General features: G+C 39.9%; 1 protein-coding gene across 1 annotated transcript in view; it reads right to left on the bottom strand.

Annotated features, from left to right (window-relative positions):
* Positions 1-25,864, bottom strand: part of IQCJ (IQ motif containing J) — a 218,885-nt gene that overhangs the window by 75,522 nt on the left and 117,499 nt on the right. The window contains exons 2-4 of the mRNA XM_045030329.1: positions 19,692-19,756; positions 18,473-18,553; positions 10,345-10,495 (exon numbers count right to left, since the gene is read on the bottom strand). Coding sequence (XP_044886264.1) covers positions 10,345-10,495; positions 18,473-18,553; positions 19,692-19,756 — 297 coding nt within the window. The remainder of the gene's footprint in view (positions 1-10,344; positions 10,496-18,472; positions 18,554-19,691; positions 19,757-25,864) is intronic.

The following is a 25,864-nucleotide window of genomic DNA, read 5'->3' as shown; positions in this document are numbered from 1 at the left end:
AGAGAATCCTCCAGTAAGTGACCTGTGCCCCACGCTGCAGAGGAAGGCGAAAAACCTCCAGGACCTTTGCCAATCTGCCCTGGAGGAAAATTCCTTCCCGACCCCAAATATGGCGATCAGTTAAACCCTGAGCATGTGGGCAAGACTCACCAGCCAGCACCCAGGAAAGAATTATCTGTAGTAACTCAGATCCCAACTCATCTAACATCCCATCACAGACCACTGGGCATACTTACCTGCTGATAATCAAAGATAAATTGCCAAATTAATTGCCAAAATTAGGCTCTCCCATCATACCATCCCCTCCATAAACATATCAAGCTTAGTCTTAAAGCCAGATATGTCTTTTGCCCCCACTACACCCCTTGGAAGACCCCCAAGGCCAGCCAAGGGAACGGCGAGCTGGGGTGAGGGGCCTTGAATTCTCTGTGCTCTCTTGTGCTTTAGTGCCTATGTAGAGAGTAATTGGGCTACAGTGAGGGTCACTGTTAGGGTACGTCTACACTTACCTGCTGGTTCGACGCGGAGAGTTCGACTTTTTGGAGTTCGAACTATCGCGTCTGATCTAGACGCGATAGTTCGAACTCCGGAAGCGCCGCGGTCGACTCCGGTACTCCACCTCATCAGAAGGAGTTGGCGGAGTCGACGGGGGAGCCGCGGAGTTCGACCCCGCCGCGTGTGGACGGGTGAGTTGTTCGAATTAGGGTACTTCGAATTCAGCTACGCTATTCACGTAGCTGAATTTGCGTACCCTAATTCGAACCCCCTTCTTAGTGTAGACCAGGCCTTAGAGAAGAGAGCAAAAATGTTACCCCTTCAGTAGAGTGCAGTGAGCCATAAAGACATTTCTTCAATCAAATATTTTGATTCACAGAAGGTTTCTTTTAATAGGGTGTGTGTGTGTGTGTGTGTGTGTGTGTGTTTTTACACACGCGCGGGGAAGTAGAAGTAGGGTGTTTTTAAAAAAAAAAAATCTAGTTAGCAGTTTCTGATGATGTGAAGGAATATCCCCTTCAAGACAATGAAGATTCTTATTATTATTTGTATTGTGATAGTGCCTAAGGATTCCAGTCAGTTCACTACCCATTATGCTAGACACACTAGAAAAAAACCCACAAAAAGCCAGTCCTTGCCCTGAGGAGCTTACAGTGAAAGTAGCAAGTGCAAGTAGACAGAAATGAGCTTTAGGTGCCTAGTAGTGAGATTACAGAAAGGTGCAGAAGAAAAAAAAATTCACTGCATCCGGAAGTCAAAGCAAAACAATCAATAGAAATGGAAATAATTGCAGCTATTCCTTGTTCTAACACATTACCTTTGATTTCTTAAGCCTGTAAAGAGAGATCCCAACTCCCAGTCCTCTGCTTTAAACTCCAGGGGGTGAAATCCTGGTCCTATTGAAGTCAAGGGGAGTTTTGCTCTTGACTTCATGGGAGACAGGATTTCACCCTAGACCTTGCTTCCTGCTTCTGCAGCATATAAAGCCAAGATCATTATCGCTAATGCAGACACAACTGATGAATATATGATGTTAGGATGATTAAATGATTATTTTTAAGCCCTAGGGGTGACAAACAACAGGTGACAAATTAAATACAGAAAATGCACAATGCTGCACAGGACTTTTTGGAACACCCTAAATTGAACCTTCACACAGCTGAGTGCTGAGGTGCAATCTCAGATGACAGTAGGTGACAAGTATTAAACGAGGTATATAACATGTCATCAACATATGAATAAATGTTTAACTATAACCAATATTAAACAGCTGGCAGCACTTGAAAGAGATGTTAACTTCTACCTGTAAAGGAAACTGAACACACACACTGGGATCTAGCAAGCAAAACTGTATTTACATAACTGTTTTAAATTTAAAAAAAAAACACTTCTAGGGAGGAAAAGGAAATTTGTCGTTTTATTCAACTGCTCTACAAATTTACATTTTTCCAGTTGCTACAAATATCTTGGCAAATTATTTTGTGACTTGTAAATAAGTGTAATGGATTTACCTGTGCAAAAAGACAGCAGTTACAAAATTGGACATTTGATCTGATACGTACCCTGATTATGAATACTTAGAGTTGCATAAATATCTGTGTTATTCTCTGTATCATCCTTTGTGTGGAACCATTCTACCTGACCATTAAACTATTTTTTCAAAACACTTTCCTCCTAGTTTCAATTTGTGCTATCATCAAATACTGGCTACTATATTTTAAGTAACAGCCACATATTCTTACTGCCCAGAATAGTTTTATACAAAGCATTAGGAATCATGTGTTTACAGAGGCATCTTATGTTACTTTAAACAGATGCTGTATTTTCAGATATTTTTGCTAAAAGTGTTAGAAGTTACTTCCTGCAACATAAACAAAAGTCAAAGAACTGACAATATTAAATATGACAATTACTGTGAATCAGAAACTCTTTTCATCTGCTTATAAAGCTATAAACATTAGATTCTATTTTTGGTATTCTCCACTAACTCCATTCAACACAAATATCAGATGAAGCATTATTCTATTGCAGAAAATCATGTTTTTAAGTATTTCTAGGCAGTAATGAAGTCACTAAATGGGGAACGCAATCATATTAAAATGCAATAAATTGTTATATTCTGGTCTGTGAACATTTATATTCCTTCTTACAGATAATTACTAAACCCACTGTATCTTATTTCAGAGTTTAGAGAAATCCTTAATGCCAGATGCTGGGGAAAGTATATCATTTTGTTTTGAACTGATCTGCATGTAAACACACTAGGGAATTAAAACAGGAATATTTTTAAAACTTACATTATAAGAATATTTGTCCTGGCCACACTTCCACATGATTGTGTGCTATCCAGAGCTGTCCATGGTACTGAAGAGTGCAAACCTTGCCCATTTGAGAGTAAGTAATTATTTACTTTGACTTGAGAGAAATCCATAAGCTGCTATTCAGTAGAATTAACTTATCTGAAGAATCACACACAAAAATCAAAAGGGCTACTGTTATCTTTCTGTTCTCAAGAGGTCATCTGAAAAGGCCTAGGGCCTGGAGAGCAGAAATCTTGGAGCATTTAGAAAAAGGTGGAGATTGGAATGCCTATAGACTGAGTTTTGTCACTTGCCGCCACAGAAACTGTAGAGCACAGACTCAACTGCCGAGTTGGAACATATGATGCCAGACAACTAACTTAAAATATGCACAGAACAAGCTGCTTCTTCCCAAAGAAGCAAATTTATTTCATTCCCATGCCAGTGATTCAAATTAAAGTGAAATACAAATAATCTAGGATACCTAATGCTGGGAAAAACTCTGGACACAGATATGTCTCACACCAGCCATTGCTTGCCTATTGAGGATTATCATCACAGCAAAGAGCAGGCTCTCCCTGGCTCTGACAGATTATGTTTTTGAGGCTGAACCACATGACACTAAATGATGTCATCAGTAAAACAGGTCACAACTGCAGCCATATGTAAAGGAAGGCTCTTTGTGAGAGTGTTTGGCATTAACATTTTTCTCAAAGAAAAACTTTATAAAAGTGTTTAGCCTCTCTAGGAGCACATTTACCCCTAGAGACCAACCTCCAGAAAGGTAATTAAAGGTCATTCTAATCTTATTTGTATAGGTAGTTATTACTTACTGAACTCATATGGATGGCTCCCATGAATAAAGTCCACTTGTGTTGCTAAAAGTTGCATTATCAAGCCTTAACTTTTTAATCGCATGTTAGAAAGAATCAGTTTTAAACAAAGTAGTTTCGATATTTACAGATTTGACCACCTACTTTGGGGGAAAAATGCAGAATTTTCAGGCACAGAGCATAGAAAGAACTGTTTACCTACCCGTTTCTGCAGTGAAGAGAAACAAACTATTTAGATGCAATGTGTTATTTTAAGGATAATTGCCCTTTTTAATCAAACTTTATTTTAATTTGTATTTTGCTGCTAAATTTTTTTTACAAGTTTGAAGATTGCTCACGCATTATCAATGTGTTCGCAGTACAAAAATGTCAGATGTTCAATGGTAGGTCCTATCCAACTAATAAGAAAAAAAATCAAGTATTACATCTACATGTTTGGCAAAAGCAGTTCTTAATCAGAATGCAAATAGATTTGTAAGAGAAGAGTCTTAGCAAAAAATCCCCCTCTCTCATCCTACTCCCATATCCTTTCTTCAAGCCATCTCCCCAGTGTGACACTTTTCTGCCAAAAGCCAGAAAAAAAAATTGTTTCCAACAGTGACTGGGATTTTTAAATGAGCTCAAGGGAGTTAGGCACTGAATTCCTATCAAATTTCACTATAATCTGGGTGCATACCTCCCTTAGGATCCTTTGACAATCTCATCCCCAGCATTATTTTAGCATTCAAATCAGTTATGAACTCTTCTGTATCCTATTAAAGTTATTAATTGTACGGCTATAATGAGTTCGTGGCTATAATTCCCAAATGTTACTCATTAATACAAACATTAATGCTAAAAAGGTTGTAATTTATAATTATTGAAGTCTTTGAATGTGTCTGCAACCTCTTCTGCAAAACCTGTGGTTTCTTATTAAGAGACTTAATTTCCAGGAAACACATCTTACAGAGATAATTAAGGTAGGGAGAGTCAGAGGCCTTATTGTGGGAGGCCTCTCATACTTTGATCCATTGTTCCCTCTGGCCTTCGTGATCAGCTATATGGGCTGAATCTTGCTCCACTGAAATCAATGGGAGTTTTGTCACTGTACTGCAGTCAGACCAGGATCAAATCATATGTTTTGGAAGAGGTGGGGGAAGGTATCTAAGGCAGGTGTAGGAGAGTACTGGTGATACTCAGAGCTAGTCTGATCAGCCTTTTTTGAAGAGATTCCCCCCCACCCCCACATGGCTGATTAACTGAGTTTTCCACATTCCTGGCAAGGTTCACAGGGCAAAAATATGGCAGCCGCCTCCTAAGAATAGGAAGGGTAGCAAAGTGCCAAGGACATGTATGTCATACAGTAACAGTGCTGTTAATGAGAGTCTATACAAGCAACCAGGAAGGGCTTGGTTGGGATCCTCCCACAAGGACTCCTGCCCAACGTTATAACAAGGTAAGCTTTGGAGAAGGAGGTGGCTAAAAGACAGAAAGAATGTTTGACATATAGGATGTGAGCTTACTACCATGCACAGGCACAACACACCACCATGGGTAAAGGGAATGGAATCACATTGGCATAAGAACAGTGAACAGAGTGGTGATTTAGGCACAAGATTTAATAAAAGAATAAATAAATGTACAAAATTAGATGAAGTTTAACAACAAAAGTTTGTCCAAGTTTGTCCACAAAATTCTAAGAATTTTGGACTCTGACACACTTACAGCAGTACTACATTTATTGGGGCATAACTGAAAAGTTATATTTGAATTAAGTTGGAATCTTTTACATTAAATGGCAGAAAAGGAGGATGCCTATTATACATTTGAAATCCATATTCAACACTTGCTGCCCAGTTGAAGTATGCAGGTGTATAATTTCAGTAGTTTAAGGTTTTTCTTTGAAAAATGCAAATGCAGTGTAAAGTTAAAGCATGCATTCTCCTGTATGGAAGTTCTGCTGTAAATATGATGTAACGTTCTGTAAATGCAAAGGACAGAAATGAGCCAAAGTCCAGTGATGACATCACTAAGATCTTAGCCATGCACCGGAGGTTTTGAAATGGGTCTGATTTTTGAAGAATTCTGAAGTACATTTATTTTCCCACAATAGCTGGAATCAGAACCATGGTTGTCAACCAGAATTACTTGGAATGGCTCAGTTTGGTCCTTAATATAGAAACTGCCTAATGGAGAGACCAAATGCAGATGGCTTTTCCTCCTAAATAAAGTGGCAACCTCAAATCAACAGAATCTATTATAACGGTAAAAGTTGTGGTTTGGGGAGATCATGCAGAGCTGCAATAAGGCTGACATTGCTGGACCATCTCATGGAGGCTTGTTGCTCGCCCATCTCCAGCTGAGGGGTGCCCCGCTTGGCAGCGCTGGTGTAGCACGTGTGTCACTTGAAGGCATTCCAATTAAGTAGAATTATCATTCTATTTAAGCAGCAGTCATTACCATTTATCATCATTAGGTTTAAATCAGACCTGCCAGAGACTGTTAGCCCTCAGAACAAGCATAACTATCTTTCTCTTTCTTTTGGCTGGCGGGGCAGGGGTGGCAATCCTTTTCCTGATAGGCTAAATTATGGAAATATTTTCTTTTTACACACTTACGATATGTTCCATTTTTGGAGTGTATGGTTGATAGAAAATTATTGTTGCTTTTCACTGTGAAAAGTTTTAAATTCAGTTCTTTCGTGCTGTGTCTAGAGACAAATGGATGTATAGTAAGATTTTAAAATTCAACTTGTAGATTTGATGAGGGGTCCCAATTAAGTAGATTTCTTGATGGGGAGGGCATTATACTACAAAGTAAATTACTAAATATAAAAAATTCCAGTACATAGGAAACTGTTCAAATATTTCTGAGTCAAGCCTCAAAAATCATTCACACTATATCTGTTTGCATAGATCCAAGAAGTAAGAGTTAAACAGTTTGTGATTTCACAATCATTGCATGCCAGAAAATGTTAACATAGCCTCTCTTCATAATGCATGTGCACCATTCACATACGTTTTGTATGAAGGAGTAAATAACCTGCAAAGCTTGAAGTACATTGCATACACAATTTCATTAAAATGTGCACTCTTTAATTATAAGAAGTTCAGAAAGGCTGGATTTCTGACTACCTATAATCTTTAAGTTTTAACTAAAGTTATTGTGACTAAAACACTTAAACCCTAGAGGTAAGCCTTTACTTTCATTAATTGTTATTCTAACCAGGGTCCCAAAAGAAATGAGGACAAAGATGGCAGCAGTCCAAAAAAATAAATGGGGGCCTTTAGCACCATCTGCTTCTTGTAAGCCAGCCAAAAGAAGGACAGGGCACACCTGGAGGCAATGGTATTGAAATGCCATTGAGTCAAGTAGCCCTGGCTCCAGTGGCAAAAGGCCATAGAAACAAAGCCTGCTGACTGGCTTAGTGAGGAGGATGAGTATTATTTAACATCAGGGACACAGTGTATCTGCATGTATAGCCAGCTCACTGTCCACTATGGATACTTTCTTAAATAATGTAGCTGAAGACATGCAAGGTCTGAGGGCTGGAGGATGCAGTCAGCACACATACAGTTTTTATATACATTTTTCTCAAACAAAGAAATAAACACATGTACCTGGGAAGAGCGGTGATAATAAAGTTATGTTTCTGACTCTTCAAAGATTGTGAGTTTCCTCCTCCGTCTAACAGCTCCCTTTCTATAGCATGAGTTTGAAAGTGAAGCACTGATATGAGAGTTTTCTGAATACATGAATGAAGGTAGCTGGTCCAAAACAAGTGCCACTGCATAGAACTAAAGGCATTTTAATCAATGGTTTGTCAAGCTGCTGAGATTCAGAGTGACACAGATTCAATTCAGAGACAAAATGTAATATGGTTATCCACAGCAAACTAGGCTGAGCCACAGCTCGCTGAAGCCCTATACATATGAATAGTGCACGATCAGAATCCAGTTAAGGAGGGTTCACGTCACCATAGATCAATAAGTAGTGATCAAATGATTGATTACATGTCAGGCACATCATACTGCCCTCAGGCAAATTCAATTTTACTGGCTTTCCTAAGCTTATGAAAACCAAATAGCCTTAAAAAAACACCTTATAAAAACCCACTAGAAATAAAAGTTGTGATATGATTGACAGAAGAGAATTTTAACCCAGTAAATTAGAGTCGAAGCAGCTGGTTTAGAGGAAGAAATGAATCTCATCATTTTGCCCCCAAATTCCCATAACTTCTTAATGATTCTTTTTAATTATTGCTTTGTGTTTCTGTATTCCTGGTTTTAACTATGGCCAAAAGAAGGAAGTATCGTATTTGATGAATTCAGAGAAATGATAAATTCCAATTACTATCTGAACTTGAGGTTCAACACGTGTTAGTCATCCTCACTCAGTTTATGCACATTTTGGATACATCACTTTGTAATATGGTCTGTGTATATGGGGCAATGCCTGGCCAATCCATCTCAAATGCACATCTTAGGTTCTGACCAGTTGTGTGTGTGTGTGTGGCTTCTTTGTTTGAGGTCCCCCCCCACAACTTAGGTAGTCTTTTCACCAGACTGTTACCCTCCACATTTTTCTGTTCTTTTTATGTTTCTTTCCTGCTCTCTTTCACGTCCGATTTTCAGCAGGGGGTGCAAAAAAGAGAAATAGGTAAGATGAGAAAGGGGGAAGTCAAAAATAAACTAATAAGTTTTAAAATATAGTGACTGCTCTCAGCCTGGATCTTCCCCTTTCCTTGACAGTTTCTTTAACAACATTTTATTACCTCATAGGATAACTATTTTAATAGATTGTGAGATGCTCAAATGCTTTGGTAATTGGGTCCTTATAAGTACTATACCTAAGATAGACAGCTAGTCCTTCACCTTCAGAAAACAGATTCCATTTTTTTTAAAAGGGAGACAATAGAAGAGTCTTAGCATTATCAAAAGTCAAGGAAAATGATTCCTCTTTCCTTATTCTAACTTTAGCAAGTTTACAGAGGACTGGAATTCCTGAAGTGAGCATTTTTTTAAAAAAACAAAACCCCCAAAAGCAACACTAGTGTCCATGCTTCATTTTCCACATAAAATAATAAAATTCAAAATGTGCTAATTTTGTTGAAAGAAGTGAAAGCAATACAAGTAGTTTTCCAGATTAAGTTCCCTCCCTCCACCCATGCCCTTAAACCAAAAAAATGTTTTTCCTGTGTGGAAGAAGAGAGCCATCTTGTGGTATTTCAGCAAACAGTAAAGCATGATCAAGAAATGGCTATACAAAATATCCAGCGTCTCACAAACAAGATCTACATTTGTTTTTATCTGTTAGAGGATAATAACCCATTTAGTGCATATTATATTACATTCAGAACTCAATATTGCAGTATGGTCTCATACTAAGAAAGTGGCTTCTCGGTATGAATAGAAAACATCCAAAAATAAAACAGTAATATTTTATTGAACACTGTCAAGTTCAAGATAGCCAAACCCACTATGGTGTCACAGAAGACAATGGCTAGGGGAAACAGTTTATTTAGTTTAAGTTTATCTGGATAATGGGCTAAAAAGGGCCCTTCAGAAGAGCTGTGTGCTTAATACTATAGTATTTTGTTGTTTCTGTGCAAAAGGTAGCAGATTATACGAAATTCTGTTGCTTGATTTTCAGAGTCTTGGAGACCTGAATCTAAATTGATTTCCAGACTTAATTTTTTACCAAATCTAGTCATGGTTAAACTTACAAGTAACAATTCACATATAAGTATGGAATATGGCTAAGTATCTTCCATCTACTTGTGATCGGAAAACCAGTTCTTGCATGTCTGTTAGTGAATTCTGAGGTCACCAAAATTATGACCCGAGAAGCAATATACAATGTATCCGACCAATATATATTTTCCACTATTTAGAGGACACTGCTGCAGCCAAAAGCTAGAATGCCCCCTGCCTTGATCTATTTGAAAGGCCTGGCATGGCATGATAGGCTACAATCTCCTGCATGTTTTTGGAAGCTATTTGTATTGTTTGTGTTTTCATTCTGAATCAGTTAAGTAAAAGTTATATCAAAATCAATGTAATCTGTCACAGATTTGAAATGGGTTACAGATCGGTATGATTGATCCATTGATTTTTAGACCCAAAGAGTTCCAGAAATGGTCACAATCTTCATAGTGTTCCTGAGTGCTAGATATTGCATTTGGTTCTCTGATTTACCACATTTTAGAAAAGTTTGTAAAATCTCCCCTGAAGAGGCTCAAATATTCCTTCCAAAGCCAGTTATAATTTATGATCATTCAATTGGCTTATATCCCTCTTTTAGAGAGGAGCATGGGAATCACATTTATATTGCAGAACATCACCAAGTTTCCCCACCTTCTCCCAGAGAACACAAACACAAAACTCTGAGGATATGCTTAACTAAGGAGCCATACTTTTTTCAGGAGAACAAAATATCAACGAAAATCTGTCCTTCAGCGGCTGCTATCATCACCTAAAATGTTTAGCAATCAGTGTTGTTCTGTGTGGCTCTGGGAAAAAAGGTCCAATGCAAAGTTGCAATCTTAATGGTTAAACACTTTTGCCTTAATGCATGTTTGAGAAACCATTAAATTCAGTCACTCTAACAGTTTTTACTTTGTAATTAGTCAAAAGCTTAATCCTAAATTCCCCCCACCTGACTTGAATAGTTCATTTATATCAATGCCTACTGGTTAACCCAGCAAAGAAGTAGTTGTAGAGGGAAACTATACTTACAGGAGTGCTGCCATCGGAAAAAGTGTTCATGCTGATCGAACTGCTCATTTTGTCAGATGACAAGGAAGGTGGTGATGGACTGCGCTTCTCCAGGTGGTCCTGGTGCAGCAAATCCTGATGCTGCAGATATTTGCGCCATGCTCGCTGAATACTGATTGCAATTCAAAATAAAGGTGAATATGTATAAACAACAGGTTCTCCATCCAGCACAACTTCATAAAGATCGAGGAAACTTTCTTTGGGGGGAAAGCTAGGTGCACTGTATTAGCAAAAAGATATCCAATGTATTTAGTCCTTTTTTGCTTTGTGACTTACTTGTGAATGGATAAGTTTTTACTAATATTATTTGTAATTTTTTCAACATACATTATGAGAACAGATAACAATCCATAGAGGGTTCTTATATTATCCACTATGTCTTTGTTAATTTGTGGTGTGCTATTGGCTACCTAAGTCAAATGGTATGGTTTCTGCTCCTTGATTGGCTAATGAGACTTTATAAACAGAGAGGAAACATTACTGGTGTGCATAGTGGATACCCATATTCATACACAACACACTTGTTCACATGCAAGTTCAAGTATTCACACCCAGAACAACCACTCACAACCCCCCAAAACATTCAGACATATGCCCACAGAGAAGCAAACAATAAAAAGATATTAACATGGCTGACCCAAACAACTACTCAATATAGGGCATTTGCATTAGTCACTGAGTTCTAACAGAGATATTCGATAGAGTAGAAATATTTGTGCACTTTAAAAGTGTAACTGGAAACAATAATTGTTTAGGAATTCATGAAATTACAAAAGTGATTAACTCCTTGAAGACTATAAATACATCAACAATTCTAAAACATCTTAAATAGGTTGTAATAAGTAAACATCTGTCTCATCAGAGAAAAGATGGGCTTCAGAAGCTTATTTGTCAGTCAATCTTGCTGCCAGATTATGATACAGACACAATTAGAATATCAGAGGTCAGGCCCATACTGAATCCACTTTGTGCTGCTGTAGGAGGACAAAGGGGACTTAAGATTGTCTTAAATAAGCAACTGAGGAGTTATCTGGAAGTGAGGCATTTTCAGCTGTCACAGAGCTAGAGCTCTATGCCATCCCTTCCATGGAGGCAGCATATTGGGGGCATGCCAGGGCACTCCCGCAACATGCTGTGGCTCTGTGATCCTTACAACATGTAACTTCCCATAGCTTTTGCGCAGAAAAGGAAAAATATGACCCTGTGTGAATATGAGCTATAGTCCATTTTTACTGGATAATTTGTATGATCAGTCTGGGCATTTTCTCATTGCAGTAATTTCTCCTTTTTTTCAACATATACATCTCTCACTGTAATTTTACCTAGCCAGGACACCAGCAGGACAGAGTCATACACAACACACTTTAAAAGAACATTAAGGTTCTGATGCAAACTAGTAAAAACTTAAGTCAGAAGTTAAGGCTGAATTTGTCTTTGGAAGAGAAGCACCACACTGGCAGAGGACTCCTTCCACAGTTACACTAGGAGCTTTTCATTCCAAATTTTCAACTTGAAACAAGCTTATATAGTTCTCATATTAAATTTAGTAAAACACAGGAATCGGCATTTCAACCAGGACTGTTAACATCTTAATTTATAAGAGTACCATGTAATATATAATTGATTTTGGGTGCTAGGCAAATACAAACAAGAAAAAGACTTTGCTTTCTAAGTGAAATTTTATTTTTACAGCATGATTTCAAATACTCAGATTCCCTGTTCCTAATTATATCTCCATTGCTGTACTTGTCACCAGATGGCAGTCTGATATCAACTATGCATTTATAGGGGGGGAAAAAGACAGATTTGTAAGAAATATTAGTCATTAAAAATATCTAGAATAGTAATAGCTTTAATGTGAAATATTTGAATGCATGCAACGCATGATCTATGTACTCCACAGAAAGTCAGTACTAAATTCTGTTGTAATGCTCCTTATTTATCTGTTGTTCTAGTCTAACAGGCTATTGATAACACCTTTTGCATTTAAAACAATGGAGGTTTTAATTTAATTGGGTGTGAAAATTAATAAAACAAAACAATCAGTACATTTTGTTTTATTTATTTTGATATTACATTTATTTATTTTATACTCCACCACTTTTTCAGTTTTTGATGCACACCAAAGATCTTTTTTTTTTATTGACAACACGTAAATGCAACAGAGAAGTTGTCAGGGAGAAGGCTGGGGGCTTTAGGTGCAGAGTACAAAGGCAATTGAGATTTTTGGACCTGAGGAGATGGACATAGGAGGCACATTGGATTGTGTGATAAGCACATTAGCTGCTTGTGCCTACTAAAATATCCCTTCTATTTCAGCAGGGGTGTGTTTGATCAGACCAGAAAGGGAGCGGCCATCCTGGGTGTCTGGTTCAGAGGGAGGGTGTGACCTCTGGTACCCAAGTTCCCTCTCCTTCTCCTTCCCACCTGCTCACAATGCACGTGGGGATCATGCATGGGTAGGGGTGGGGGAGGCTGGAGTCTCTTCCCCTGGTCACACACTGGTTAATTCAGTGGTGCATGAAGGAGCTGATTGGCTCCACCAAATCTCCCATCCCCTCTGTATTTAAGCATTTCAAGTACCTAGCACCCATTCTTGCCCCTGGATGCTTCCCCACTCACCCCGTCTTGTAGGAGGTGTAGGTGTGTCACAGGCTTGCTGGAGGTCTGATGAGAACCCCTGATCCTTCCTTAGGAAGGAAGACTGGTGTCAGATCCTGGAGGTGTGGTAGGTGGAGACAAAGGTAAGGGACATCACTTGCAGGGGTGGAGGTAACTGAAAGTCCAATACAGGTACCACTTGCAGCTGGTGTCCAGTGTAAGTAATAGGCTTCAGGGGGCCAGCTCCTGTGAAAAACCTGAGCACGGAAGCCAGGAGGTAGTGGTGAACCGTGAACTCTCATCATCTGCCCTCCTTCCCACTCACAAGGACAAGGTGGTGGGATTCAGCAATGGAGTGAGCCAAACTCATGATTAAGGGGATCAACCCTAATTCCTTGGTTGTATAGTATGAACCCATTTAACCTCTCATGGGACTCAATTAATGCCTTGTCAGCCCCCACTTACTGTTCAATTTAATAAATGACCACCTGCTGGTTTAAGTTCATTCTTGTGTCTATGTCTTTGTTCTCTGCGATGCCCTGATCCTTAGGTTTCAGAGTTAACAAGCCTTTGAGAAAGATGGCAACAGTTCACATCTCCCATAGCTATTGTTACCTACAGGTTACCTGCAGACTCAGGAAGACATATAACTATTGACTTACATTGTGTTCTTAAGGATTTATTCACAGGTATGAGAGCAAGAAAATTTAAAAAAAACAAACAAACAGTGAATACTTAGATTTCGAAGCACAATTCTGTGGCAAGATCTCTGGACATGGAATCTCAGAACACAGAGTGCGCTGGGTATAATTTTGCCTAGATATGAACATTCAGTTACCTACAAGAAACAGTGATGATCAGAGGACCAAAGAAATTACTCCTATTTCTAGAAAATCCTGATTTTTGTTCGATAACAGGAGAGGTGTGGGGTGCAGCAGGGGGTTGGCATGACTACGGAGGGTCCGCTGGTCCCGCGGCTCGGTTGGACCTCCCACAGGCATGCCTGCAGATGCTCCACCGGAGCCGCGGGACCAGCGCACCCTCCGCAGGCACGTCTGCAAGAGGTCCCCCGGAGCTGCGGGACCGGCGACCGGCAGTACGCCCCCTGCGGCGTGCCGCCGTGCTTGGGGCGGCCAAATTCCTAGAGCCGCCCCTGGTTTAGAATGTGGGTCAAAGGCCCTACAGACCTTTGCTCACTTTGTCCTGGGATCATTTCCTTAACTTACCTCTCTTCACATCTAATGTCACTTCCCCCCACTGCCCAGTTTATATCCAATTGAGAAAAATGTAAGGCTAGAAGCCACAAGCTCTATGAAATAGCTCTTTGTTTATTGTATTTTATGGAGTACCATGCAGTAATGGGTTCAAGAGACTGGCAAGGAAGGACAGCATTGCCAGGATCTACTTTGTCATAACTAGACCTGGGGGACATTTTTTGATCAAAATGTTTTTTGTAAAACCAAACCAAAGAGCATATAATTCAGTGACACCAAAATATTTAACAAATTCATATAGATTTTGATAAGTTGTTTTGGTAAAAATATCCACCTAAAATATGGAAAAATGAAATATTTCATGTTGATATTTTTAAACAAAACTTTGATTTTTCAATTCAAAACATTTGTTTTAAAATTTCTTTTCATTTTGTTTAAAAAAATTAAAACATTAAAAATGCTTAAAATCTAGTTAAAATATTTTGTTTTGGGTTGAACAAAGTGTTTTGTTTGACCTGAAGCAACATTTCTTCCCTCCCAATTTTTGGAATTTCCAGAGACACCCCCCCACACGCCCTCCTCCCAAATCTATTATTTTCACAGCTCTAGTCACAGGATTCTTCTTCCCTGTGATTGGTTAATTTGGGGAAAATTTTCCACCTAAAGCAGGCTATAGAATTTATAGGAGCATAGCCCCTAACCCCAGGAATGAAGCAACCAGCTGGACAAATGCAGCTCTTCAGCCTTCCATGCCATGACTCCTACCTCCCAGGGCCTGTGTGTTCTATGTTCTCCTTGTCATGCTCTTTGGGGTGGGCACTAGTATAGAAAAAATGCAGGAATGGAAATTAGATATCATCTCGCTAAACCCAAATAGCACAACTACCAAATTTTGTGCTACTCCATGTGAGATTTTATGAAAATTTAATGAGCTTGTGACACTCTGTACCTCAGGGGAACACCCTACACCACCATGTTCATTTTTATAAAATGATTGTGTGGTATCCAATGCAAAGTTTGTCATGTCGAGTGTCTTTGGAAGGCTCATGATGCACTGAGCATGGTTGTTACAGTAATGTTATAGGTTATAATTTCATGTATGTAATTATGAGGCTGAAAATGTATCCTCGTCGCTTAAAATAAAACTCTCCTAGAGTTTGGAGAAAAAACTCTCCAAGAGCAGAGAGGCAGTTCACATCTCATCAGGACAAACCCAGCCCAGCCTCACAGGAGCAAAGGATGCTGGCCTAGGCAGTAACAAAAGAATCTGTTAGACTCTTGAGCCAGGTGGCAAACTACAGCCCACAGGCCGGATCCAGCCCATCAGGGCTTTGGATCTGGCCCACAGGATTGCCACCACCGTGGTGCCATGTACCTAAGGCAGGCCAGGACAGGCAGAAAGCCTGCCTTAGCCCCGCTGTGCACCGCTGCCACCCCGGAGCCACTCAAGGTAAGCAGCGCGGGGCCAGAGCCAACACCCCAAACCCCTCCTGCACCCTGCACCCCAACCTCCTGCCTTGAGCCCCCTGCCTCACCCCTCCTACACCCCAACCCCCTGCCCTGAGCCCCCGCCACACCCTGCTCTGAGCCCCCCTTCCTGCACCCCAACCTTCTGCCCTGAGCCCCCAACCCCCTGCTGCACCCCACACCTCTCCTGCACCCCAACCCCCCGCCCCGAGCCCCCTGCCACACCCCTCCTGCACCTCAAACCCCCCTGCCCTGAGCCCCCTGCCACACCCCGCACACTTCTTGAGCCCCCAACCCCCTGCCCTGATCCCCCCTTCTGCACTCCGCACCCCCTGCCCTGAGCCCCCTCAAATACCCCACGCCCCTCCTGTGCCCCAAGCCCTTGCCCTGAGCCCCTTCCTGCACACTGCATCCTTTCCCACACCCCGCACTCCCTCCCGCACCCCAACCCCCTGCCCCAGCCATACATTCATGGCCCTGCATGCAATTTCTCCACAAGGATGTGGCCCTGGGCCAAAAAGTTTGCCCACTCCTGCTCAAGTCACCCCCCTTCCTTTGGTCAGTTTGGAACTGCGATGAGGTAATGCTCACCTGACTCTGAAGGGGGAGGGGCAAAGCCAAGAAGGAAGAAAGGACATGATAAAAGGAAGAGACATTTGTCATGCTCTTCCTCTCTCTCTTCCATCTACATCTACAGACACCACACAAAGCGACTCAGGTTCTGATCAAAGGGGAGAGCCTGGCTGAAGAGCAACCAGCCAGCCTGTGGTGAGATGCATCTACCTTTGTAAGGGCACTGAAAGTGTTGAGATCAGCTTAGAATGCATTTTGCTTTTATTTCATTTGACCAAATCTCACTTGTTATGCTTTGACTTATAATCACTTAAAATCTACCTTTCATAGTTAATAAATTTGTTTGTTTATTCTACCTGAAGCAGTGTGTTTGGTTTGGAGCATGTCAGAGGCTCCCCTTGGGATAACAGGCCTGGTACAGATCAATTCTTTGTTAAACTGACGATCGCATATAAGCTTGCAGTGTCCAGCGGGCATAACTGGACACTGCAAGATGGAGGTTCCTAGGGCTGTGTCTGGGACTGGAGATATTGGCTAGTATCATTCGGTTGCAAGTAGCTGGGAGCAGCTTACATGCCAGAGGCTGTGCGTGAACAGCCCAGGAGTGGGGGTTCTCACAGAAGAGCACGGTAAGGCTGGCTCCAGGAGTCAAGGATTGGAGTGACCTAGCAGATCACCGATCCAGATAATACCAGAGGGGAACTTCACAGAGCTATTTTGCATATATGCAAATCATTTGTATATGTCAATACTTCAGCCTGCTTGCTAAATCTGTTTAAATTAGAACTTAAGAAACAAAAACAAATTCAGTTTAAGTAACCAACTCTGATCTCTATGCCTGCTAGTTATCACTTAAAATCTATCTGTTAACAAAACTGTTTTATATTTTACCTAAAATTGTGGTTTGGATGAAGTGCTTGAGGAATCTTAGCTCAGACCACACAGCCTAGTGTATGTCCATTCCACACAGAGGGAGTGGCGAATGAGCTTACACTGGCCAGACTTCTGACCAGTGCAAGATGGTGCAGTTCAGTGGTGCAAGAGTGGGGAGCTGGGGGGAACTGGCTGAAGCCTCCCTATTGATGGTTCATGAGTAACTCAGTTGGCTGTGTCCCTGACTGTGGATGGCCATGTAAGTGCAGGACCTGCCAGAGGCTTGGAACTTGACATTAGCATCATAGCGTGGGGGACAACCCAGGTTGGTGGGTTTGGAGGGCTCAGCACTCCCACAGTCCAGGTTGCATCCCGGGGACCCTGTCACACCCAGGTCCTTAGAAAACCGGGTTAGGCCCAAAACAGTGTCCATTATGGTATCACCAGTCTGTAGATACTTTGGAATTAGACACCTACGTATATTTGTTTTGACTTTATACAATTATTTGGAAAATGTTTAGAGAATCAACTAAGACTTCAAAATCTGTTATTGAAGTAGTTAAAAATTATGATTTAAAACTCATGACTTCACACATGAAACATTGATATCTTGTTCACTTCAATCAGTTTTATGGTTTAGTGCATTACGTTTATGTGGAGATGCATTTATCCGTAAAACACTTTCCATTTTCAGTAAAGGGAGGATATTAAATTTTTCAGACATACCTATCTTCTAGAAGATTCTCTGAAAATATATATATTCTTGCATCTAGTCAATAATTGCATCACTAAATGACACTGACTTGATTTTAACTTGAAACCTCATGTCCCATTAATATTTTAATATTGTATTTATTTTAATATCTTAAACATTTCAGCTTTGCTTTCCAGTAGAAATGTTCTTTACATAAACTTGCATTGTATCTCGGAAGTCACATAAAAGGTCGAGTGAGGCTACTTGAGGCAACTTAAACTTAAGCACCCTAAGTTTTCTAAGGTTCCAAAAATGCTACAAGGGGCCTTCTTCCCTGTCTCTGTTTTCTCTTTCCCTCTAGGGATGTACAAATTCCCTTTACATACAGTTATCAAGCAGATTCTGAAATAGTCCCTCAATTTTACATGGTTAAATACAAAATTGGTGCAACTGTAACAAGTATAGCATTAAGGCCCCAGTTCAGCAGAACCACTCATGTGCTTAAGTTAGTCATGTGCTTAATTACCTTGCTAAACTGAGGCCTCAGAGATTTTTTCTATTTAAAACTACTTGGAAATCAAGACAAACACTATATAAATTCAGCTCCACAGAAGTTTAACAGTCTCAACTGTATTGATGAATCATTTAAACATCTTCTATTACTTACATTTTCACTTTTGATTCCAGGGGCTGCAAGTTGATAGGATATTTTTCGATATTATTCTCCACATCCATAGCAATCTGATGGCTATAAAAAATGTTTTAATCTATTTCAGCTGACATTTTTATAATCACTATGAAACTATATGCAGACATTTGACATGTACATAGCAGAGCTACTTATTTAAAAATGCCATTGGTGGCGGGGGGAGAGGGGAAGACACAGCATCCAACCCCACTTAGAAGGGTAACCAAAAAAAATTGAATTCCAAATTACAGTCTCTATCCTGCAATCAGATGTATGCAGACTTCAGGCTTCAACACTAGACCTTTCACCAAAGACAAATACGCCTGGTGAAGAAACTGATGGACATAAAAAACAGTGACAAGTATAACATATTCCTGCTAATTTAACTTCCATCCCAGAGGCTATACTTGAAAAGCTGACATGTAAATACTATAAAGCAAATTAATTACAGCAAAAGTCATGCAAGAATAAGAAGAGAGATTCTTATCAACAGAAGTTGACAAAGGAATTTATGCTGCAAAGTGTGATAAATTTAAGAAAACCATAAAAATGCTGGAAGATAAAACTGAAGATCTCAAGAACAGAGGTGAACTCACACAATGGGACATTGGCTTGGATGGGACTAACTGCATGAGCGCGAACACTGGGCATGAGACGAGTTCACAAGATGAACTCCACAAGTGTGAAATCAATTTTTATTTTGAGATTTGACACCCAATTACATCATTTAACCAGCAGAAGTTTTCAGAAGTTATCCTCCCTTACGTAAAAATCAGCAAATATTTAGGGGTGAGATATAAAGCCATACAAATTCTTTAGCATCTCTCCAAGTGAAATACAGAATGTTCACACAAAAAACCCCAAACAAAAAACAAAAAAAACCTCTGCAAGCTTGCCTCAGAAGGCAATATTTACAGAGCAAACTTATATTGAGAGTACGTATTTAAAGCACGTGATTACTCTTTGCTATGTCCCCTTTTGTGTTTTGCTATTCTATTTTATACAGCTCAAACACCTGCTCCTGGTATTGTCAGTCCTGACAATAGTTGCAGCATCTTCAAACAATATACTTCTTTCAAACTATCTTGTCCAGTGCACTAATTGTTATAGTAAAAAAATATTGCTTAAGTGACAGCAATTTTTTACTAGATTATGTGAAAATGCTATGCAAACCACTCCAAAATCTTTTTATACGTACCTTTCAAGTAAATATTTGTCATCACTAACTTGTTCTAAGGTATGCTGCAGCCTTTTGGGTTCTTCCTGCAGGGAAAGAAATAACAGATTTCAACACGCTGACTTTATATTGCAGTAGTGCCTGAGGCCTCATGCAAATCAGGACCGCATTGAGCTACGCACTGTACAGACATATAGTAAACAGCAGTCCTTGCCCCAATCTTTATCTAAACACCTGTTCTTAGATTTCTAACCACATTTATTTATCGCAAAGTACCTTACAAAGGTGGTCAGTATCATTATCACTAGCTATCCATGGGGAAACTGAGGCACAGAGGTGCAGTGACTTGCCCAAGGTCACCCAGCTTTGCACACACGAGAGCACACATATGTTTCTGTTTACAAATGCATCCAAAAAGGTACTTCAATAAGTGAGCAAAATAGACAGAACCACCACCTCCAATGAATCATATACCTCAAGCCTCAAGGAGTTCCAAATGCCAAATTCACAACAGCTAAAGCCAGTCGCCTATATATTATCTTAGCCTATACTTCACAATAGCCAATACCTAGCTACAGAAAAAGAACAGGAGTACTTGTGGCACCTTAGAGACTAACAAATTTATTTGAGCATAAGCTTTCATGGGCTACAGCCCACTTGATCGGATGCATAGACTGGAACACACAGACAGGAGATATTTATACATACAGAGAACATGAAAAGGTGGAAGTAGCCATACCAACTGTAAGAGGCCAATCAATTGAGATGAGCTATCATCAGCAGGAAAAAAAAAACTTTTGAAGTGATAATCGAGATGACACATAGAAGGTGTGAGGATACTTAACATGGGGAAATAGATTCAATTAGTGTAATGGCCCAACCATTCCCAGTCTCTGTTTAAACCTAAGTTAATTGTATCTAATTTGCATATTAATTCAAGTTCAGCAGTCTCTCTTTGGAGTTTGTTTTTGAAGTTTTTTTGTTGCAAAATTGCCACCTTCAAGTCTGTCACTGAGTGGTTAGAGAGGTTGAAGTGTTCTCCCACTGGTTTTTGAATGTTATGATTCCTGATGTCAGATTTGTGTCCATTTATTCTTTTGCATTGAGACTATCTGGTTTGGCCAATGTATATGGCAGAGGGGCATTGCTGGCACATGATGGCATATATCACGTTGGTAGATGTGCAGGTGAATGAGCCCCTGATGGCGTGGCTGATGTGATTAGGTCCTATGATGGTGTCACTTGAATAGATATGTGGACAGAGTTGGCATCGGGCTTTGTTGCAAGGATAGGTTCCTGGGTTAGTGTTTATGTTGTATGGTGAGTGGTTGCTGGAGAGTATTTGCTTCAGGTTGGGGGCTGTCTGTAAGCGAGGACTGGTCTTTCTCCCAAGATCTGTGAGAGTGAGGGATCCTCTTTCAGGATAGGTTGTAGATCTTTGATGATGCACTGGAGAGGTTTTAGTTGGGGGCTGAAGGCGACAGCTAGTGGCGTTCTGTTATTTTCTTTGTTAGACCTGTCCTGTAGTAGGCGACTTCTGGGTACTCTTCTGGCTCTGTCAATCTGTTTTTTCACTTCAGCAGGTGGGTACTGTCATTTTAAGAATGCTCGATAGAGATCTTGTAGGTGTTTGTCTCTGTCTGTTGGAGCAAATGCGGTTGTATCTTAGAGCTTGGCTGTAGACAATGGATCATGTGGTGTGTCCTGGATGGAAGCTGGAGGCATGTAGGTAAATATAGCGGTCAGTAGGTTTCTGATATAGGATGGTGTTTGTGTGACCATCGCTTATTAGCACAGTAGTGTCTAGAAAATGGACCGCTTGTGTGGATTGGTCTAGGCTGAGGTTGATGGTGGGATGGAAATTGTTAAAATCATGGTGGAATTCTTCGAGGGCTTCTTTTCCACCTTCATCATCTGGACCCATCATCTAGACCAGCCTGGTATGTTTTGTAATCCAAAACAAACACCTAATGGCAACTGAGGGGAAACCAGTAAATTCTTCAACATGCCCAGGACTTTCCCTGAAAAATAGGTACTGAACCTGCAAAAACTAGTCTGAAGGTAAGTCCCTATTGTTGTGTACTTATCTTTTCTGATTAAGAAAAAGTAGGCATGGACAAGAAACTGCCAAGAGTTCTCACTTTCAGCCATTTCCTTTTGTTCTACCACTGAACAATGCTAAGGTCTCATAATTAATGGAATCACTAGCTGGGACTTTAAGCCCAACATCTTTACAGTGGTGTCAGCATTAGTCCCTGTTTTTTTTGTAGCGGAAATTCCTTAGATGTCTCTTAGCAAAAAACATGTCAGGGATTGTTTAAATCCAAACATGGTTCAAGTCCTCCTCCCATTCCAGTTAATAGGAGTTTTCCCCGTGAATTCAATAGGAGTTCAATCTAGCCCTTAAATCACAGCTCTGCACTACTGTTTGAGAAGCAGAAACTGAATCTGATTGGCAGTTTTTTATTGTCCAAAAGTTGTGACAAAAGGAAAAAAAACACTTAAATTTTTAAAATTCCTTCATTTTTAATAAAACCGATTAGTATCCAGTGAGAAAATTGGTTTACAAATATGACTCAAAGCAGGATTTTTAAGCCTGATTGTGTTTAGTTTTGTTTTGCTTGAAACACAAATCTAAATAACAATGAACTGCTGAATAAGGTTTAGGGCAGCTCAGGACAGGGCTATTGGTCACCAAGGTCCCCTAGAAAAGCAATCCAAAGCACCTCTAGGGTCTAGGCTGGAGTACAGCCATATTCCTTTACTGTTCCCTGACAGGGAATGAAATCTCAGAACATACTGCAAAAAGATTCCCTATAACACCAAACACTGCTTTCTCACAATGAGAGGGATACAGAGAGGACTATTAGTCAACTCCCATATAGAAATAGAGTTAATCTACCTACATCTATCTAGTAGTGCATAGAAATTCTAGGGAGCAGCACTGACATTGAATATTTGTATTACAGTACAGTACAGTACAGACCAAGAGGCCACAATCAGTGATTTAGGAGGCGGAGTGGAGGAGCAGGCTCATTGTGCTAAGCGCTGTACAGATGTGTAGTACAAAGAGTCCCTGCTGAAAGAGTTTACAATCTTGGATAATGACAAGATGCTATAGATGGATGAAACAAACAGGGATGTGTGAAAACTAAGACAGACCCTAGGAGCATGTTTTCATATATCTAACTTTGTACACAACATAGCTCACTACCAGTCTTGCCATTAGTAACCAGCAGGTTTTTGTAGTCAGAACCGAGTCTTAAAGAGAGATCTGAAGGACAATAAAATGCCAGTTTTACATTTGTTTTCCTGGGAAATTTCGATCATAACTGAGGGGTGGAGTGGAAAAAAGTGTGTGGAGTTGTTTGTGGGAGAAGGAGCTTGTCTCTTCTGTTGCTTGCAGTGCAAGGGCTTCACCCAACTCAATTCTTATGTTTCTGAGTGATGGTTCCAGCCATTGGAAGTCATCACTGGGAACTTCTTAGAGGATACAACTAATGTCATGGGGCTCCCATTTGTCCCTCTTGCAGTGGGTTCTCATTATTAGATGCCTGATTCTTTCACTGGGGTGAGTACCTCATGCAACTGTTTGCACACTCCTCTTTGGGGAGATGGATGTGGCCTATTGCCCCACTTTGCATGGTGAGACCTTCTTCCCAGACAGCTAAATGCAACCACTGTTTGTGATCTACTCTGGGGAAAGCAAGTTCCAGTGTCCAGAGCCTCTATTGACCTAATTGTCATTAAATAAATAAAATAACATATTCTACCCCCATAATATAAAATTATTAAAAACATGGCTATTCAAAAACAGCAGAACTACTCCATCTGCAGCTTCATGTGTTTTGCAGTTTGTTTTTGTGAATTAATCATTTGATAATTCAATATATGTACTGCACTTGAAGGCCATTCAAGAAGCCAACATGTGGTTTCATGTCATTTCTTAGCTCATTAATTTTAGAATAAAAAAAAAACTAAAAAAAATAAGCCAATGAGGGTCAAGCAAGGATTTAAAGTGAATTACCTCTCCCGCTAGCACAGAAGATTCTCTCAAGTTCAGGAAGATTAAAGTAATTAAAAAGACAAAAATGAGGACATTTGCATTATACAGACCCCTTCCTTATCTTAGCTGATCTGAGGACAAATTAAACATTTTGGTATGCAGTAAAACCATTGCCATATTTATTAACACAACAGCTCAGCCATCCATAAGCTCTGCCTTCTCAAATAAAGCCTATATTGTGGAACTGAGGAATTTTAGATGGCACTTTTTAATCTTATACAAGAGTGCATAGAAAGTGTGCTGTATAACATGAAACAAGATCAATCAGTAGCTGATATACTACTAATGCAGCTTTCATTTCCTGGTGGCCTTGGGAGCACTATTAGTGCAAAAGTATGTTTTATGCATAAAGTAGATTTGTTAAGATGGCAAGTTTTTTGCCCCAAATGTTCTCCCTCTGGATCTCTAATCGGAATAATTGTTGACATACAGTAACTGCCAAATTGCTGTGCAAGATTTAGAAAAGTTTACTGTTTCCTGCCACTTAGCCAGTGATTTAAACTGGCCCAACCATGAATCGTCTGTTTTATTCTTACCTTCTATTTCTACTCTCCTACAAGAATATCCTTTTCTGATGTGATATAAGTAGAAACTCCTTCAAAAATTGCCTGCCTCTGAAGTACGATTGAACCTAAAAGATAACCTTTTAGTTTCCTGAATCACTCCACTGGTCATTTTGTTTTCAGTATATCCCAGAGCATCGCAAGGTAATTTAGAATGTGAAAACAATTTGCAATTGACTTTATATATTGCCATGGGTGACAAAACCTGCATTACTTACATAAATCGTTTTTGGTGTTTGACATCATTTTATATTAACTTAAGGGTGAAGACAAACTAAAAAAATTGGTTGTGACATTTTTGACCATTCAATCATTCTATTAGATATCATTGAACATTCTTTATGGAAGCTGTAATCAGGCAACTACAAAAGGGGCAAGTAATGTTTGTATAATTTGGAAGAGTAGAAGACGTAAAATCTATACTAATTTCAGTTTTGTGTCACTAAACATGAAGTATTGATTATTGCTCCTTGCAACAAAATTTATGAAGCTAGCTATGTTGTTGTGTCCACATAAAGTGATTCTGATGTTTTGCCCTCAGACCCCAAGTGCTATAAATGATGGGTTACAGTGACAGCTGGGATGCTGTTGTTCCAGTTCACAGCCTGAGGAGATACATTTCATAGATTACACCAGGAGTGACCCAGCTGCAAACTCTAACTTCAGAAAATTAAATTGGAAGAGATCCAGACTTCTGTTGGAATACACTGAGACTTACAATGACTCTATAAACTTTGTTATAATGTAAATCTACTGTACCGTTTACTGTAGTTTTCTCTTTCTTTACTATTACACATGGACATTAATAAGTAATTGGTTTATAAAAAGTTTGCAATGACAGCTAGAAATGCAAGGTTGCTTTTTAGATGAGGTGGCGAAAATAGCTGTACCTGTCATTTTGGCAAGGAGGTTACACATTCGATTTGTGTATTAATGTTTCTGTAGCCTTGAGGATCTGTACATTTAATGAAGGATAATGCCTTGCTATTGCACATAAATAAATTATTTGGAAACACTGTAACGTTCCAGTATGGAAAACTATTTCAATCTGTAGATGTATCACAAGCATGTAATCTGCATAAAAGCAAAGCAGGGCTTAGATCATATTTTCATATCCTACTAGCATATTCAGAATACCTTATGAGAACTTGCTTTTACCGGTTACATAGGGTCTCAGTTATAGAGTAACAAGGAGTAGGGGGCTTATTTCTCTCTTTCTGGGGCATTGCTGAATCCTGCTCTGCACAGCCAAAAGGCCAACCCTGTGAGGGCCCATATGTAGTGATACTGGCCTTTATCTTGTGAAATTACCCGGGCAGAGTGGCTCTGATATTTCTACCTTGAGCTTTTGTATTAACCAACCAGACCCAGATTAGATCGCTGTTTGGAGGATCAGCGTTTGTGACGTGAACACTGATCCCGCCGCTGTTTGGGGAATCAATGTTCACGTCATACTCCCCCGTCAGTACCCAGCCCAGGCAAGCAACCAATGGACCAAATTTGGCGATGAATTCTGGTCATATGCCACCTGAGGCACATTGCACATACGCTAGGAAGAAAATGAC

The sequence above is a fragment of the Mauremys mutica genome, chromosome 9 (genome assembly GCF_020497125.1).
Source record: "Mauremys mutica isolate MM-2020 ecotype Southern chromosome 9, ASM2049712v1, whole genome shotgun sequence".
NCBI classification, from domain to species: Eukaryota; Metazoa; Chordata; order Testudines; family Geoemydidae; genus Mauremys; species Mauremys mutica.
This window is presented reverse-complemented; position numbering and strand designations above follow the sequence as displayed.